Source organism: Anomaloglossus baeobatrachus, chromosome 3 (assembly GCF_048569485.1).
Source record: "Anomaloglossus baeobatrachus isolate aAnoBae1 chromosome 3, aAnoBae1.hap1, whole genome shotgun sequence".
Classification (NCBI taxonomy): domain Eukaryota; kingdom Metazoa; phylum Chordata; class Amphibia; order Anura; family Aromobatidae; genus Anomaloglossus; species Anomaloglossus baeobatrachus.
The window spans coordinates 209397666-209410679 of NC_134355.1; the positions used below are offsets into that span (position 1 = coordinate 209397666).

The window sequence follows — 13014 nt, forward strand, 5'->3', positions numbered from 1 at the left end:
TGGAAGTATATCCATGTGTATCAATATAGAATTACTCTCCCTACTTTAACACCAGAATCGATGATAAATAATAATATAGATATGTCTCAATGAGATAACTGTATTAACATGAATAATGCAGTATTAGTTTACTTATCTGACATCATCAGAATAAAGGTCCCAACAGCTGGTATGAAAACATGTTTCTTTAACTTCATTTCTTGATGCATTTCCCCCCCCCAAAGAAATGAGGATTGTGGTTCATCAAGAGACCAGAAAGGGGAAAATGACCTTAGTACAGATGCTTTCAAAGTTGGAGTTGCAGCATACTTCTGGTCTCTTAATGAACCCCAATCATGGGGCCTTAAACCATGACACTCCCATCACCATGCTTGACTGTAGGAAAGGCACTCTTGTTTTTGTGCTCCTCACTGGTTGCCGCCACACACACTTAACACTGTTTGAACCAAGTAAGTTTATCGTGGTCTCATCAGACCACAGGACATGGTTCCAGTAATCCATGTTCTTAGTCTGCTTGTCTTCACCAAACTGTTTGCGAATTTTCTTGTGCATCATCTTTAGAAAAGGCTTCTTACTGGGACGAAAGCCATGCACACAGTTGATGCAGTATGCGGCTTTTTGTCTGAGCTCTGACAGGCTGACCTCTCTCCCCTGTAACCTCTGCAGACATCCTGGCAGCACTCATGTCTGGTTTGAAAAGACAACCCCGACTATTTTGAAAAGCATGTGCACTCAGCTTCATTGGTCGACCATGGTGAGGCCTGTTCCGAGTGGAACCTGTGTTGTTAAACCACTGTATGGTCTTGACCACTGTGCTGCAGCTCAGTTTCAGGGTACTGGCAATCTTTTAATTGCCTAGGGCAATGTTATGTAGAGAAACAATTCTTATTTTCAGATCCTTACAGAATTCTTTGCTATGAGGTCCCATGTTTAACTTCCAGTGACCAGTATGAGAAAGTGTGTGAGCGATAACACCTAATGTAACACAACTGCTCCCCATTCACAGCTGAGACCTTGTAAAACGAATCAATCCCATAACACCAGGGAGGAAAAATAGCTGATTGGGCACTATGTGGCCATTTTCACTTAGAGGTGTACTCACTTTTGCCAGTTGTTTAGATGTTAATGGCTGTGTGACTTTGGAGGGCACACCAAATTTATACTATTATACAAGCTATATCCTGTCTACTTTACATTGTATCAAAGTGTCATATCTTCAGTGTTGTAACATGAAAATATGCAATAAAATATTTACAAAAATATGAGGCGTGTACTCACTTTTCTGATATACTGTAGCTTAATAAATGATTAGGTTTCAAAGTTGGTGAATATTTAGTGTTAATTAGAAGTTTATGTACAGTTGGTAGATGATTTTCAGTTGATTAGTCTTGATATGTATAGTTATATATGTGATCTTTTTAAAGACCATGAAGGTTTTGACAAAACTCCTTTATAGCAGATAACCATATATAATTCGGTACCAGCATTCATTAGAACAGTTATTCACTTATAATCGGCTTGATTAAATATACCACCTATCACCCGATGGACGAAGAAAACATTTGTTTGGCCAGTGATTGAAACACACCATTAAACGAGCCCCGATACAGACAATCCCCTGTCATTTAACAGCCACACTAAGCAGGTGTAGATGGTCATTTAAGTGCAAAGGTTGACAGCAAAGGTGTGTGAAGGGGTTAAACAAAATGTACTGTGAACCAAACTTTGAAAGATATTGATTTATATATTTTTATATAGAATAGGTTGTTAAAAATATTTATTATGTTGTGTGTTGTCTTTTTCAGCTGAAAGTGCATATTGTCTCAGAGTTACTAATGTCTTGTGGACCTGTCTAACTGCGTGCTGGTCTGATCAGATCTACCTACCTTTACTTGCCCACCGTTTCTGGAAGCTCAGCTTGCAACTGCTGTCACGTTATTGTGTATTTATTAAAGAGGTGAGCAATGAGAATTGTGCTCCAGTATTTATTTTTTTTGATGGTTGGTAGAATCTTTGTCTGTGTTCATGAACTGAATTCTGTCATCCTTCAGATCAGGAGTCTCAAACACAGGGGATATATGCATCCTGCAGGGCACTGGAGCTCCTGAGACCAGGAGCATAACAATAACCAGGCCCAGGGTACGAGGAGGTCTGCAGGCACTAGTGTCTCTTAACTGAATGTGCATCTTCAAACGCAAATTCAGCTAAATTGTATTGTGTTGCTGGGAGCCATCAATTTCCTGCATCGCAAATATCTATGCAAGCTATTGGCAAATCACAGTCTGGCAGCTGACTTAAAGGGAACCTGTCACCAGATTTGCATCGGTTGTGGGGGTGGCAGGGGGCCATAGTCATGTACAGTGGCGAACCCCTGCTTTCAGGCAGCACTTCTTTTCTGGGCTGCACTCCTGCCACCTCCACAGTGCAACAAGAAACACCACAACCCTTCTTCTTAAGGGTTAAGTCAGAGACAGTGTCCAAGATAACGATTAACATCTCTTTACTGAAGAAAACACAGTTTCTGTGGAATACATCCGCTGTGGGCACATATATTTGACATTACAGGCATGTTACGTTTGGTTTCCTTACACTTTTCTCTGCAGACTCCTCCCTACTGTACTTCTTTCCAGCTACTATAGGATGGTCTCTCTTTCCCAGCAACACCACAATGGCAGCTAGTAAATTCATAGTCTCGCATGAATCTACCTGCGTCCCTTCTCACAGGGATGTGATACACCACCGGACAGAGTTTCACTGTCTCTGTGCCGACCTGTTCAGCCAGGTCTATGTCACCTCACACCTAAACCAGTCCTATTGAAGTCAGTTGCGTCTCAGAAGCCCCACGAGAGCCAAGGACCAATCAATCCGTGCCTTTCACCCCACCCCGCTATTGAAGAGCTTCTTTTCCCCTTGCTCTGGACCTCCTGGGGTGACAGTGACCCGCCCCAGGGCCGTGGGGTACTCCGTTCCGGGCGTTGGGTAATAGGATTATGTCACGGGGGCCTGTGCCCGTTCCCATGGCCCTCGTGGTCGCTGAAAGTCAGTAAATAATAATAAAAATAAATAAATTAAAAAAAATTAAATAATAAAAAAAATAAAAGTATTTCGTGATGCCACCTACGGTTCCAGTATGGTTACTGGGGCTGCAGGTCAGACCTTCGGGGTGATGGTTAGGCAGCCAGTTGTTTACGCTTCCTATAGGTGAACCGGGATCCCCAGGGCAGTTTTTGTAGTCTTGCACAAATATGGCAGTTTTTCTTCACCACCTTTTCAACTGTCACTTTATTGCAGCAGCCTATGGCTCCTCAGATGAAAGAAATAAAGTATGTCACACCAATTCATTAACTCTGACCAGGTTTTACTTGCAGCTGTTATTAAAAAAGGGGTTCAGTTTCTGATGTGACAGTTTTTGGTGATCTGGGAACAGTTCAGAATCTCTATGCCAGGCTAGTTGTGTGGCCTCCCTGCTGCGCTGTGTCTCACCTTGGTACTAGGCTGCCTGGAGCTATACCTTGTCCCTCTCTCACTGTCTTCACCTGTATGGCAGGCAGCGGGAGCTTCCCTAAAGGGCACTGCTGTACTCACTGCGGTCCCTAAGCTCTGTGTAGCAGCTTTGCCTTCAGGTGCTGCTGCGGCCATGAGATCTGGAGTCTCCCTGGCCTCCGGTCTTTATTGCTAGGCAGATTAGATCCCTCACAATCTCGGACGCCAGTGTCCGGTAATCAGCGCTGTTCCTCAGGGATGAACCGATCTGGCTCTACCTCCCCGGTCACTCCTCTTTTGCCTCACTTCTGGATCCCTCAGTCTGTCACACAGCTACTCGTGCGGGCTTAGCACAGCCCTCTCCATTTTGATGTCTTCCCTCTCCTCGCTCAAGCTCAACTCCAACTGTCAACTTTCTGTCTGACTCCGCCTCCAAACCTGGATTTAAAGGGGACTTCACCTGAACGCTGCTTGGAGTGGAAGTGTTGTTTGTGGGATTACCTGATGTGGAGATCCTTCCATGCCCCAGGTACAGGTATATTTGTGGCATCTGAACCCTGAGGTGCCACATTCCCCCCTAGTTAAATCCAGTACTCCTGGACTGGAAACACAAACTTATAAAACCTTAGCAACAATAAAGAATAGTACAAAGTCTTAAAAAATAAAAATTACAAAAACCAATAAAACGGAGAAATGCAGTACTTCACTGCAAAATGTGAGTATGGTAAATATAAGAAAGTTTTTGAGCACTATCAGTCCTGTGGTCCATTGGTCCATATGTCAATAAAAGTTCAAGAAAATGCAAAAGTTCATACAATAAGTCCTGCAGGCTCAATACGCTTGACGGTTACGGATTTACTTAGTTGCAATAAACAAACAAAGAAAACATTTTTACACTTCACTAACTACTACACTTTCTATGCTAGACCTACGTAATGCCTGCGTCTCAACTGGTCGGTGCGGTGTACTGGTACCTAGTGCTGGTGCTATGCGTGCACTATCTACTAGTCTGCATGAGGATCTACGCGATATTGGTATGCGTGAATGTTGTCTTAGTCTTACCATAAGAATGGCAGGTTCACCAATAGCAGGGTTCTCTGGTTCTACTGCGCAGGTAGTTCTTCTGAAACTTCGACAGGTTCTTCCAGTCTTTCTGGGACTTCTACTGCTTGAGCGGTAGTCAATAATGGTATTATTATGGCTCCATTTTACTGTGGGCAACTTTCAGGAAAATCACCAAGTACTGTTCGTATCATCTTCTCTTTATTTTCCTCCTTAGGTTGAGGTTTACAGGGGATAACTTCTTTTGGCTTCAATGGTCTCTAGAAACTGCCGCTGAAGTTTTCCCTTATCCTTGCTGATAAGCAGATTTTCTTATTGTCAAAGTTAGAAGGCAATACTGTGTATGGTTCTGCTTCCCACTGGTCATCATGCTTATGGGTCCTTCTTTTTCTTTTTAGAACCATCCCTCCAGGTATTAAAGGAGCAGCTGGGGCATTCTTGTTATAATCTTTCTCTTGCCTTTCTCTAATTTGATTTAGGCTTCTTTCTACGCACTCCTGTATCTCTTTGTACTGCTTTTGGCGCTCAGTGTCCCAATCAGCTTCAGGTGAACTGGTTTCAGGAATGAAAATTCCCATCTCTAGGTCAACTGGTAACTTCCCGGGTCTTGCTCTCATCAAGTACGCTGGCGTGCAATTGGTGGAACTCAAAGGGATGTTGTTTTACATGTCCACTAAATCAGGAAACTTCTCTGGCCACATGCTTCTTTCTTCCAAGGGCAAGGTTTTCAACAGGTCTATAACCACCTGGTTCATTTTCTCACACATGCCGTTGGTCTGTGGGTGATTCAGTGTGGTTCGGATTTTCTTACATCCATGCAGGCTGCAAAACTGGAACACTTCAGCTTTGAACGCAGAGCCTTGATCCGTCAACACCTGTTCCGGATACCCATGTGGTCTGCAGAAGTAGGCTTGAAAGGTTCTCGCTGCGGTTCTTGCTGTCAAATCCTTTACAGCTACTACCACTGGGAATAATGGTCCACCATAGTGAGGGCATACGTATAGCCAGATCTACTGGGTGTCAATTTCACATGGTCCAAGGCCACAAGTTCCAGAGGCTGTTTGGTGACAATTGGCTGTAATAGAGCTCTCCTTTCTTCTTAGGTTGCATGGACCACAGTTTCGGCACCAGTTCTCAATGGTCAGGAAAGAGAAATTTCCAGCGTAGCTTTGTGGGGTCTGCATAACTTCTATGCTATATTTTGCTGACCGCTTGTAAATCCCCCTTTTTTATGGATTGACTAATAAAGATGAATTTTTATAAGAAAAGTTGGACTGCGCTGGAAATTTCTCTTTCCTGATTCTTCATGGCAGCCTAGCCTTCCGTGCGCCTCCCTGGAAATACAGCGGATCACAGCAATTCGGTGAGCTGAATTTTCTCTTTTGCTTTTAGTTCTCAATGGTGGTTCTCATGCCAACCCAATAGAATCTGTTACGTAATAGTACCTCAAGCTTCTTCCACCCGAAGTGTCCTGCTCCGTCATGGTACGCCTCCAGCACCATCTGAACATCTCTCTTCGGTACCACTATTTGCCACACCAACAAATGGGTTCGGGGGTTGATGTAATGTCTGCATAGCCTATCCCTGTAGATGAACAATCTGCTCTTTTCCTTCCACAGGTGCTGCGCTTCCGGTGGGGCATCTGAGCTAAGACGTGAGTCTGGTTGGGTTAATAATTCTTTTACTAGGCGAACGCGGTCTTGCATTTCCTCCCACCTAAGGTAACGGGTTCAGCATGGCCTCTTGGCGTTTGCCTTTGACACCTTGGTTACATTGGGATGCACTGTTGTGGTGAAAAGCCGGCAGCTCTGTCTCTTCTAGCTCATCCGAGTCTTCTCCTGCATCTGGTAAATGGGGCATTCTCGACAATGCATCAGCGTTGGCGTTTTTGCGGCCTGCCCGAAATTTGATGGTGAAGTCATAGTTTGACAACCGGGCCATCCATCGCTGCTCTAGTGCACCTAGCTTTGCGGAGTCCAAGTGAGTAAGCGGGTTGTTATCTGTAAATATGGTAAATTTCGCAGCCGCCAGGTAGTGCTTGAACCGTTCAGTGACGGCTCAGACTAAGGCCAGAAATTCCAGCTTGAACGATCTGTAGTTTTCTGGGTTTCTCTCAGTAGGACGGAGCTTCCTGCTTGCAAAGGCAATTACACGTTCTTTACCATTCTGCACCTGCGACAGCACAGCTCCCAATCCCACATTACTGGCATCTGTGTACAGCACGAATGGCAGATTATAATCAGGATAGCCCAGGATTTCCTCACCGGTCAGGGCCCACTTTATGTGCTTGAAGGAGTCTATTTCTTTCTCACCCCATTCAAACGGAGGGCCGTAAGTCTTGCCCTTTTTGGTCAGGCCTACCAGGAGATCTTGCAAAGGTGCCGCTATTTTCGTGAAGTCCTTTATGAACCTCCTGTAGTATCCTACCAGCCCCAAGAACTGACGCACCTCCTTGACGGTCGTTGGCTTTGGTCAGTCTCTGATAGCAGTGACCTTTTCAGGGTCTGGTGCCACACCATCCGCACTGACCACATGCCCAAGATACTGAACCTTCGGCTTCAGCAAATGGCATTTTTGAAGGCTTTACTTCCATACCAAACTTTGACAATGCTTCAAACACCTCGGCCAGGTGCTCCAGATGTTCCTCATATGTCTTGGAATACATGATGACGTCATCAAGATATATCAGTACAGTCTCGAAGTTTCGGTGCCCCAGGCAACACTCAATCAGTCTTTGAAACGTGCCTGGTGCATTGCAGAGTCCAAACGGCATGCTGTTGAACTCACACAGACCCATCGGCGTCATGAATGCGGTCTTCTCCCGATCTTCTTCTGCCACTGAAACCTGCCAATACCCACTGGTAAGATCTAAGATGGAAAAGAAATTCGGAGATTTCAGTGCAGCAAGTGATTCCTCAATGCGGGGCAACGGGTAAGCATCCTTGTGTATTATGCGGTTTATCTGCCTGTAGTCAACGCACATCCTCATTGTGCCATCTTTCTTTCTTACCAGGACAAGTGGGGCTGACCAGGGGCTACAACTATCTCTAATAACCCCAGCCTCCTTCATTTCCCGTAACATATCTTTAGCACACTGATAGTGAGCTGGTGGTATAGGCCTGTAGCTCTCTTTTTTATAGGTGGATGGTCTCCCGTGGGTATGTGATGGTGTACCCCTTTTATCCGCCCAAAGACTAATGGATGCTTACTAAAGACCCGTTCATTTTCCTTCACCACCCGATAAACTCCGTGCCTTTGGTAAGAAGGGGTGAAATCAGTGCCGACATGCAGCTTCTGACACCAGTCCTCCAGCTGTCCCTTGGAGTTGCTGTCCTCCGCCTGGTCGGACGGGGTCAAATGTTCCACTGCCTGAATTGAGTTGTTGTTGACAGTTAACAACTTGGCAACCGTAGCATATCTGGGTAGCTTGACCTCTTTCTCTCCACAGTTTAAAACCCGTACAGGTACCCTCCCTTTGCGTACATTAACTATCCCCCTGGCTGTCAGAACTGTGGGCCTACTATCTGAGTACATGGGCTCTACCATTGCCTGGTAATCCTGCCCTCTGAGGCCTATTGCTGCCCGACACCAAATCATCACTTCACTTCTTGCGGGTAACACAATGGGGAATGGGTCACTTACCCGTACACTGCCGATCTCCCCACCAAACAACTTTACCCGTTGTTTCTGCAGAAGGGCCTTGATCTCTTTCTGTAGGACCCTCTGCTGCTCGGTGCTGGCAGTTTCTGCAACCTGCTGGAGCAAGAAAAGAACTTCTCCTAGACAATTTTCAATAACATTAGTGCCTAGTATCAATGTTGGATTTCTTTCACGACAATCAGTATCCACCACAATAAGTCCTTGGCCCTTTAGCTCCTCCCTCCCCACCTTTATTGTTACCTCCTTGAACCCTACTTGTGATACTGGCTGTCCATTAGCAGCATATATAGTAAGGTCTGGGTCTGGGCGAGTAAGCTCAGAATCGGCCCAAAATCGTTTGTAAAGGATATGTGGGATCGTTGTCACCTATGAGCCAGTGTCCAATAGAGCAAGTGTGGGAATGCCATCTAGCACGATAGATAGGAATGGCCGTCCTCCCACATCTATCGTGCCAGTTCGATGGGCCTGGTTGTTTCATTCCTGGTGGTCGGCCCGCTGCCCCAGGAGTCGCTGGTTTAAAGGACATGACCTGGTAAATTGGCCCGCCTCGTTACAACGCCGGCAGATAGGCTGTCCTGACAAGTCATAGCGGTTGTTGGGTCTTCCTCTGGGCAGCGGGTTCCTCCTTCCTCGCATCCACGGGACGTCCTCAGGGCTGTCAGCCAACTGGATCCTCTCCAACAACTGCGGTTTCTGCTGGAGTTGCATGGCCTTTAGGAGCATGGCCACATCTTTTGTCAGCTGCTGTACCTGGGAACGTAAGTCATCAGAGGCGCCAGGTATTACAGTCTGTCCATTGATTTCTGCTGGAGTTAAGGAAAGGGGAGCCACCTCTGAGGGAGAGGTGATGGCTTGCCGCGGCTGAGGTGCAGGGTCTGTAGTCACAGGGACTCGCAGCGCTCTAATAGCCCGGTTCTTCAGAGTTACAAAGTCTATACTCGGATGCTCCATGACCCATAGACGCAGCTATGTTTGATGGATTGGTGAATGTAGTCCCTCAAGAACCTGTTCAATTAACATTTTATCTTCCTCTCACGCACTTTCAGGGTCTACCTGCTTTACAGCCCGCAGCGCTTCCTAAAGGTTCAATGCATAATCCCATATGCTCTCCTGCGGCCTTTGTTTGCAGTTGTAAAACCTCATTCTTAGCTCAGCTACAGTACGAGTTTCAAAAGCAGCGTTTAAATTAGCAAATATCTGGGTTATTGTCCTTTTATCTGTATTCAGCCAGGATTTAACCTCACGCTCTGCTGTACCCATCAGCTGCCCCAGCAAGACAGACACTTTTTGCTTGTCAGTCATAGAGTATATATCCAGGAGATTGCATATCTCTTCTCTAAATTCAGCTAGGGTATTGGGTTCCCCAGCATATCGCAGTAACCATGCTGCCCCCGGGACATACGGCAGAGCAAGCGGCATGATCGGGGCTACAGCTTCAGGTGCTGCAGCTGCTCCAGCTGCATCAGCATCGCCTTGCGTCTCCATCCTTGCTGTGGTGCAGTTATGGCGGCACAATTACAGTTCAACACAGTCAATACACGGCACACAGTACCCATTGATTAAGGGCATGAAGATCCTGTTCGTGACGGCAAAAGCTGACCCGCCCCAGAGCCGTGGGGTACGCTGTTCCGGGCGTTGGATAATGGGATTATGTCACGGGGGCCTGTGCCCGGTCCCGTGGCCTGGTGGTCGCTGAAAGTCAGTAAATAATAATAATAAAAAAAAAAAAATTAAATAATTAAAAAAAATAAAAGTATTTTGTGACGCCACCTACGGTTCCAGTATGGTTACTGGGGCTGCAGGTCGGACCTCTAGGGTGATGGTTAGGCAGCCAGTTGTTTACGCTTCCCGTAGGTGAAGCGGGATCCCCAGGGCAGTTTTTGTAGTCTTGCACAAATATGGCAGTTTTTCTTCACCACCTTTTCAACTGTCACTTTAGTGCAGCAGCCTATGGCTCCTCAGATGAAAGAAATAAAGTATGTCACACCATTTCATTAACTTTGACCAGGTTTTACTTGCAGCTGTTATTAAAAAAGGGGTTCAGTTTCTGATGTGACAGTTTTTGATGATCTGGGAACAGTTCAGGATCTCTATGCCAGGTTAGTTGTGTGGCCTCCCTGCTGCGCTGTGTCTCTCCTTGGTACTAGGCTGCCTGGAGCTATACCTTGTCCCTCTCTCACTGTCTTCACCTGTATGGCAGGCGGCGGGAGCTTCCCTAAAGGGCACTGCTGTACTCACTGCGGTCCCTAAGCTCTGTGTAGCGGCTTTGCCTTCAGGTGCTGCTGCGGCCAGGAGATCTGGAGTCTCCCTGGCCTCCGGTCTTTATTGCTGGGCAGATTAGATCCCTCACAATCTCGGACGCCGGTGTCCGGTAATCAGCGCTGTTCCTCGGGAAAGAACCGATCTGGCTCCACCTCCCCGGTCACTCCTCTTTTGCCTCACTTCTAGATCCCTCAGTCTGTCACACAGCTACTCGTGCAGGCTTAGCACAGCCATCTCTATTTTGATGTCTTCCCTCTCCTCGCTCAAGCTCAACTCCAATTGTCTGTCTGACTCCACCTGGAAAGCTGGATTTAAAGGGGACTTCACCTGAACTCTGCTTGTAGAGCTCCCCCTCTAGGCTTGGAGTGGAAGTGTTGTTTGTGGGATTACCTGATGTGGAGATCCTTCCCTACCCCAGGTACAGGTATATTTGTGGCAACTGAACCCTGGGGTGCCACATTAGGGTCTGGCCAAATTTCTATGGGCTTCTGTCACTATACCTCGCTCAGGTACAGCTTCCTCCCTCTTCACATGGGTGTCCCATTCTGACTCAATCCCAACTGTCAACTTCCTGTTGCTAGGCAAATTTAACCTTTAACTCCTTCAGCCCCATACTCCATCCCAACCCCAAGCAGGGAGCAGTGACACGTAGTGGTGCCTGAAAACAGTGCACCCAAGAGCACACACATATAAACAACATTTCCCATATATAAATACAAAAAATAACCATGACATCTTCAGGGGGTGTTGCAGGGCACCGGTTCACCCTCCTACACAGCCACATTCGAGAATACTGTATATAAGAGCCCAAGCTGCTCTGTGTAGAACGTAATAAAACACTTTTATAATGCTTACATAAGGGGCGGTCCAGTCCAATGGGTGCCACTGCTCTCTGGTCTGGCGCCTCCTCTCTCCAGTCCAGCTCCTCACCTCTGCGGAGATCACCGTCCTCCTCCTTCTGTACATGACGTGTCTACATCATGCACACTAGCCGGCATTGAAGTCCTGTGCAGGCGCACTTTGATCTGCCCTACTCAGGGAACATCAAAGTATTATAGTGCGCATGTGAGAGCGGTCTTTAACCTTTCCTCTCGTCTGTGCATTAAAGTAATTTGATCTGCCCTCTTCAGGGCAGCTCAAAGTGCACCTGCGCAGGATCGTAATGTTAGCCTGTGTGGGTGACGTAGACTCGTCAGCCACACTGGGCTGGGTAGGAGGAGGACGGAGATCGCAGCAGAGAGGATGCGCCGGACCAGAGAGCAGCGACACCCATCGGACAGTACCGCCCCCTAGGTGAGTATAATAAAAGTGGGGGTTTTTTTACGTTATACTGAGCCGCCTGGGTACTTATATACAGTAATCTAGAATGATGTATATATGAGTTCAGTGGTGGTGGCCGCAGCTTATAGTCGCCAAATCTGGTGACAGGTTCCTTTAAGCATTGTGGGAGGTACATGACGTCAAGGAGCAGGAAGAGGACGCTGCTCATCATCTGAAGGAGGCAGGTGAGAAGATTTCTTTATTTTTTTTGTTTTTTAATGTGTATATGAAAAGTGCCAGATCGGGAGACATTATTACAGCCTAGGGACCAGGACAGTGGACATTATTACAGGATGGTGACCTTGATTGGGAAATTTTATGACAGGACTTTAATAAAGGTCGGGGGATATTATTACAAGATGGCAGGCAGGATGTGGGATGTTACTACAAGATGGTTTACATTATTACAAGTTGGGGACCAGGTCTAAGCAATAAGTAATGTTTAACAGGCAAAAAGTGTCAGTCCTTTGTAAGGTCTTTGGAAGAAGTAAATAATGTTCTAATCCTTTGTATTGACCACTTACAGCTCTGTCAAAAAAATAAGAGACCACTGCACAGTTTTATAAAAATCTGCTTCTTTACAGTCTGACAGCCATTCCGTTCCAGCGTCAGTTGAATTCTATTCAGAGTACACCTCATTCTACTTAATGTGCTTCTGATTAGGTGATCACCGAACCAAATCTTATTTAATGAGGGAAAGTATAAAAAACACTGCTGTGGTCTTCACAATCCTCTTGCAATAGGACAAGCTCGATGGCAAAACAAGTGCTGGTAATATCCCAAAAGTAATAGGAATGAAAAAATAACTTTTAACCATGCCAAAGGAGTTGAATAGAAAAGTCTTAAGTGAGGAAAAGAAGGGCTCAATTCTGGCATTACTAGAAGAGGAATACAGTGAGCGTCATGTTGCCTCCATCCTTAAAATTTCTAAGATGGCAGTCCATTACAACAAGGTCAAGCAGCAGACATTGGGAGACAACAAAGCTACAGACTGACAAAGGGCAAAAGCAACTCTCCACTGACCAGGATGTCTGTCATCTTATTCAAATGTCACTCAGCAACCGTAGGATGACATCAAGTGACCTACAAGAGGAATGGCAAATGGCAGCTGGTGTGAAGTGCATGACAAGAACAGTTCGTAACAGGCGCCTAGAGAATCATGTAAAGCTAGAAAAAAGCCTTTCATCAATGAGAAGCAAAGGACAGCCAGGCTGAAGTTTGGCAAAG

At 46.2% G+C, this 13014-nt stretch overlaps 1 protein-coding gene across 1 annotated transcript in view; it reads left to right on the plus strand.

The window, feature by feature from the left end:
- The window catches only part of COG2 (component of oligomeric golgi complex 2), a 260876-nt gene that overhangs the window by 120716 nt on the left and 127146 nt on the right, over positions 1 to 13014 (plus strand). Inside the window, exon 12 of the mRNA XM_075339700.1 lies at positions 1806 to 1957. Within this exon, the coding sequence (XP_075195815.1) occupies positions 1806 to 1957 (152 nt within the window). The remainder of the gene's footprint in view (positions 1 to 1805; positions 1958 to 13014) is intronic.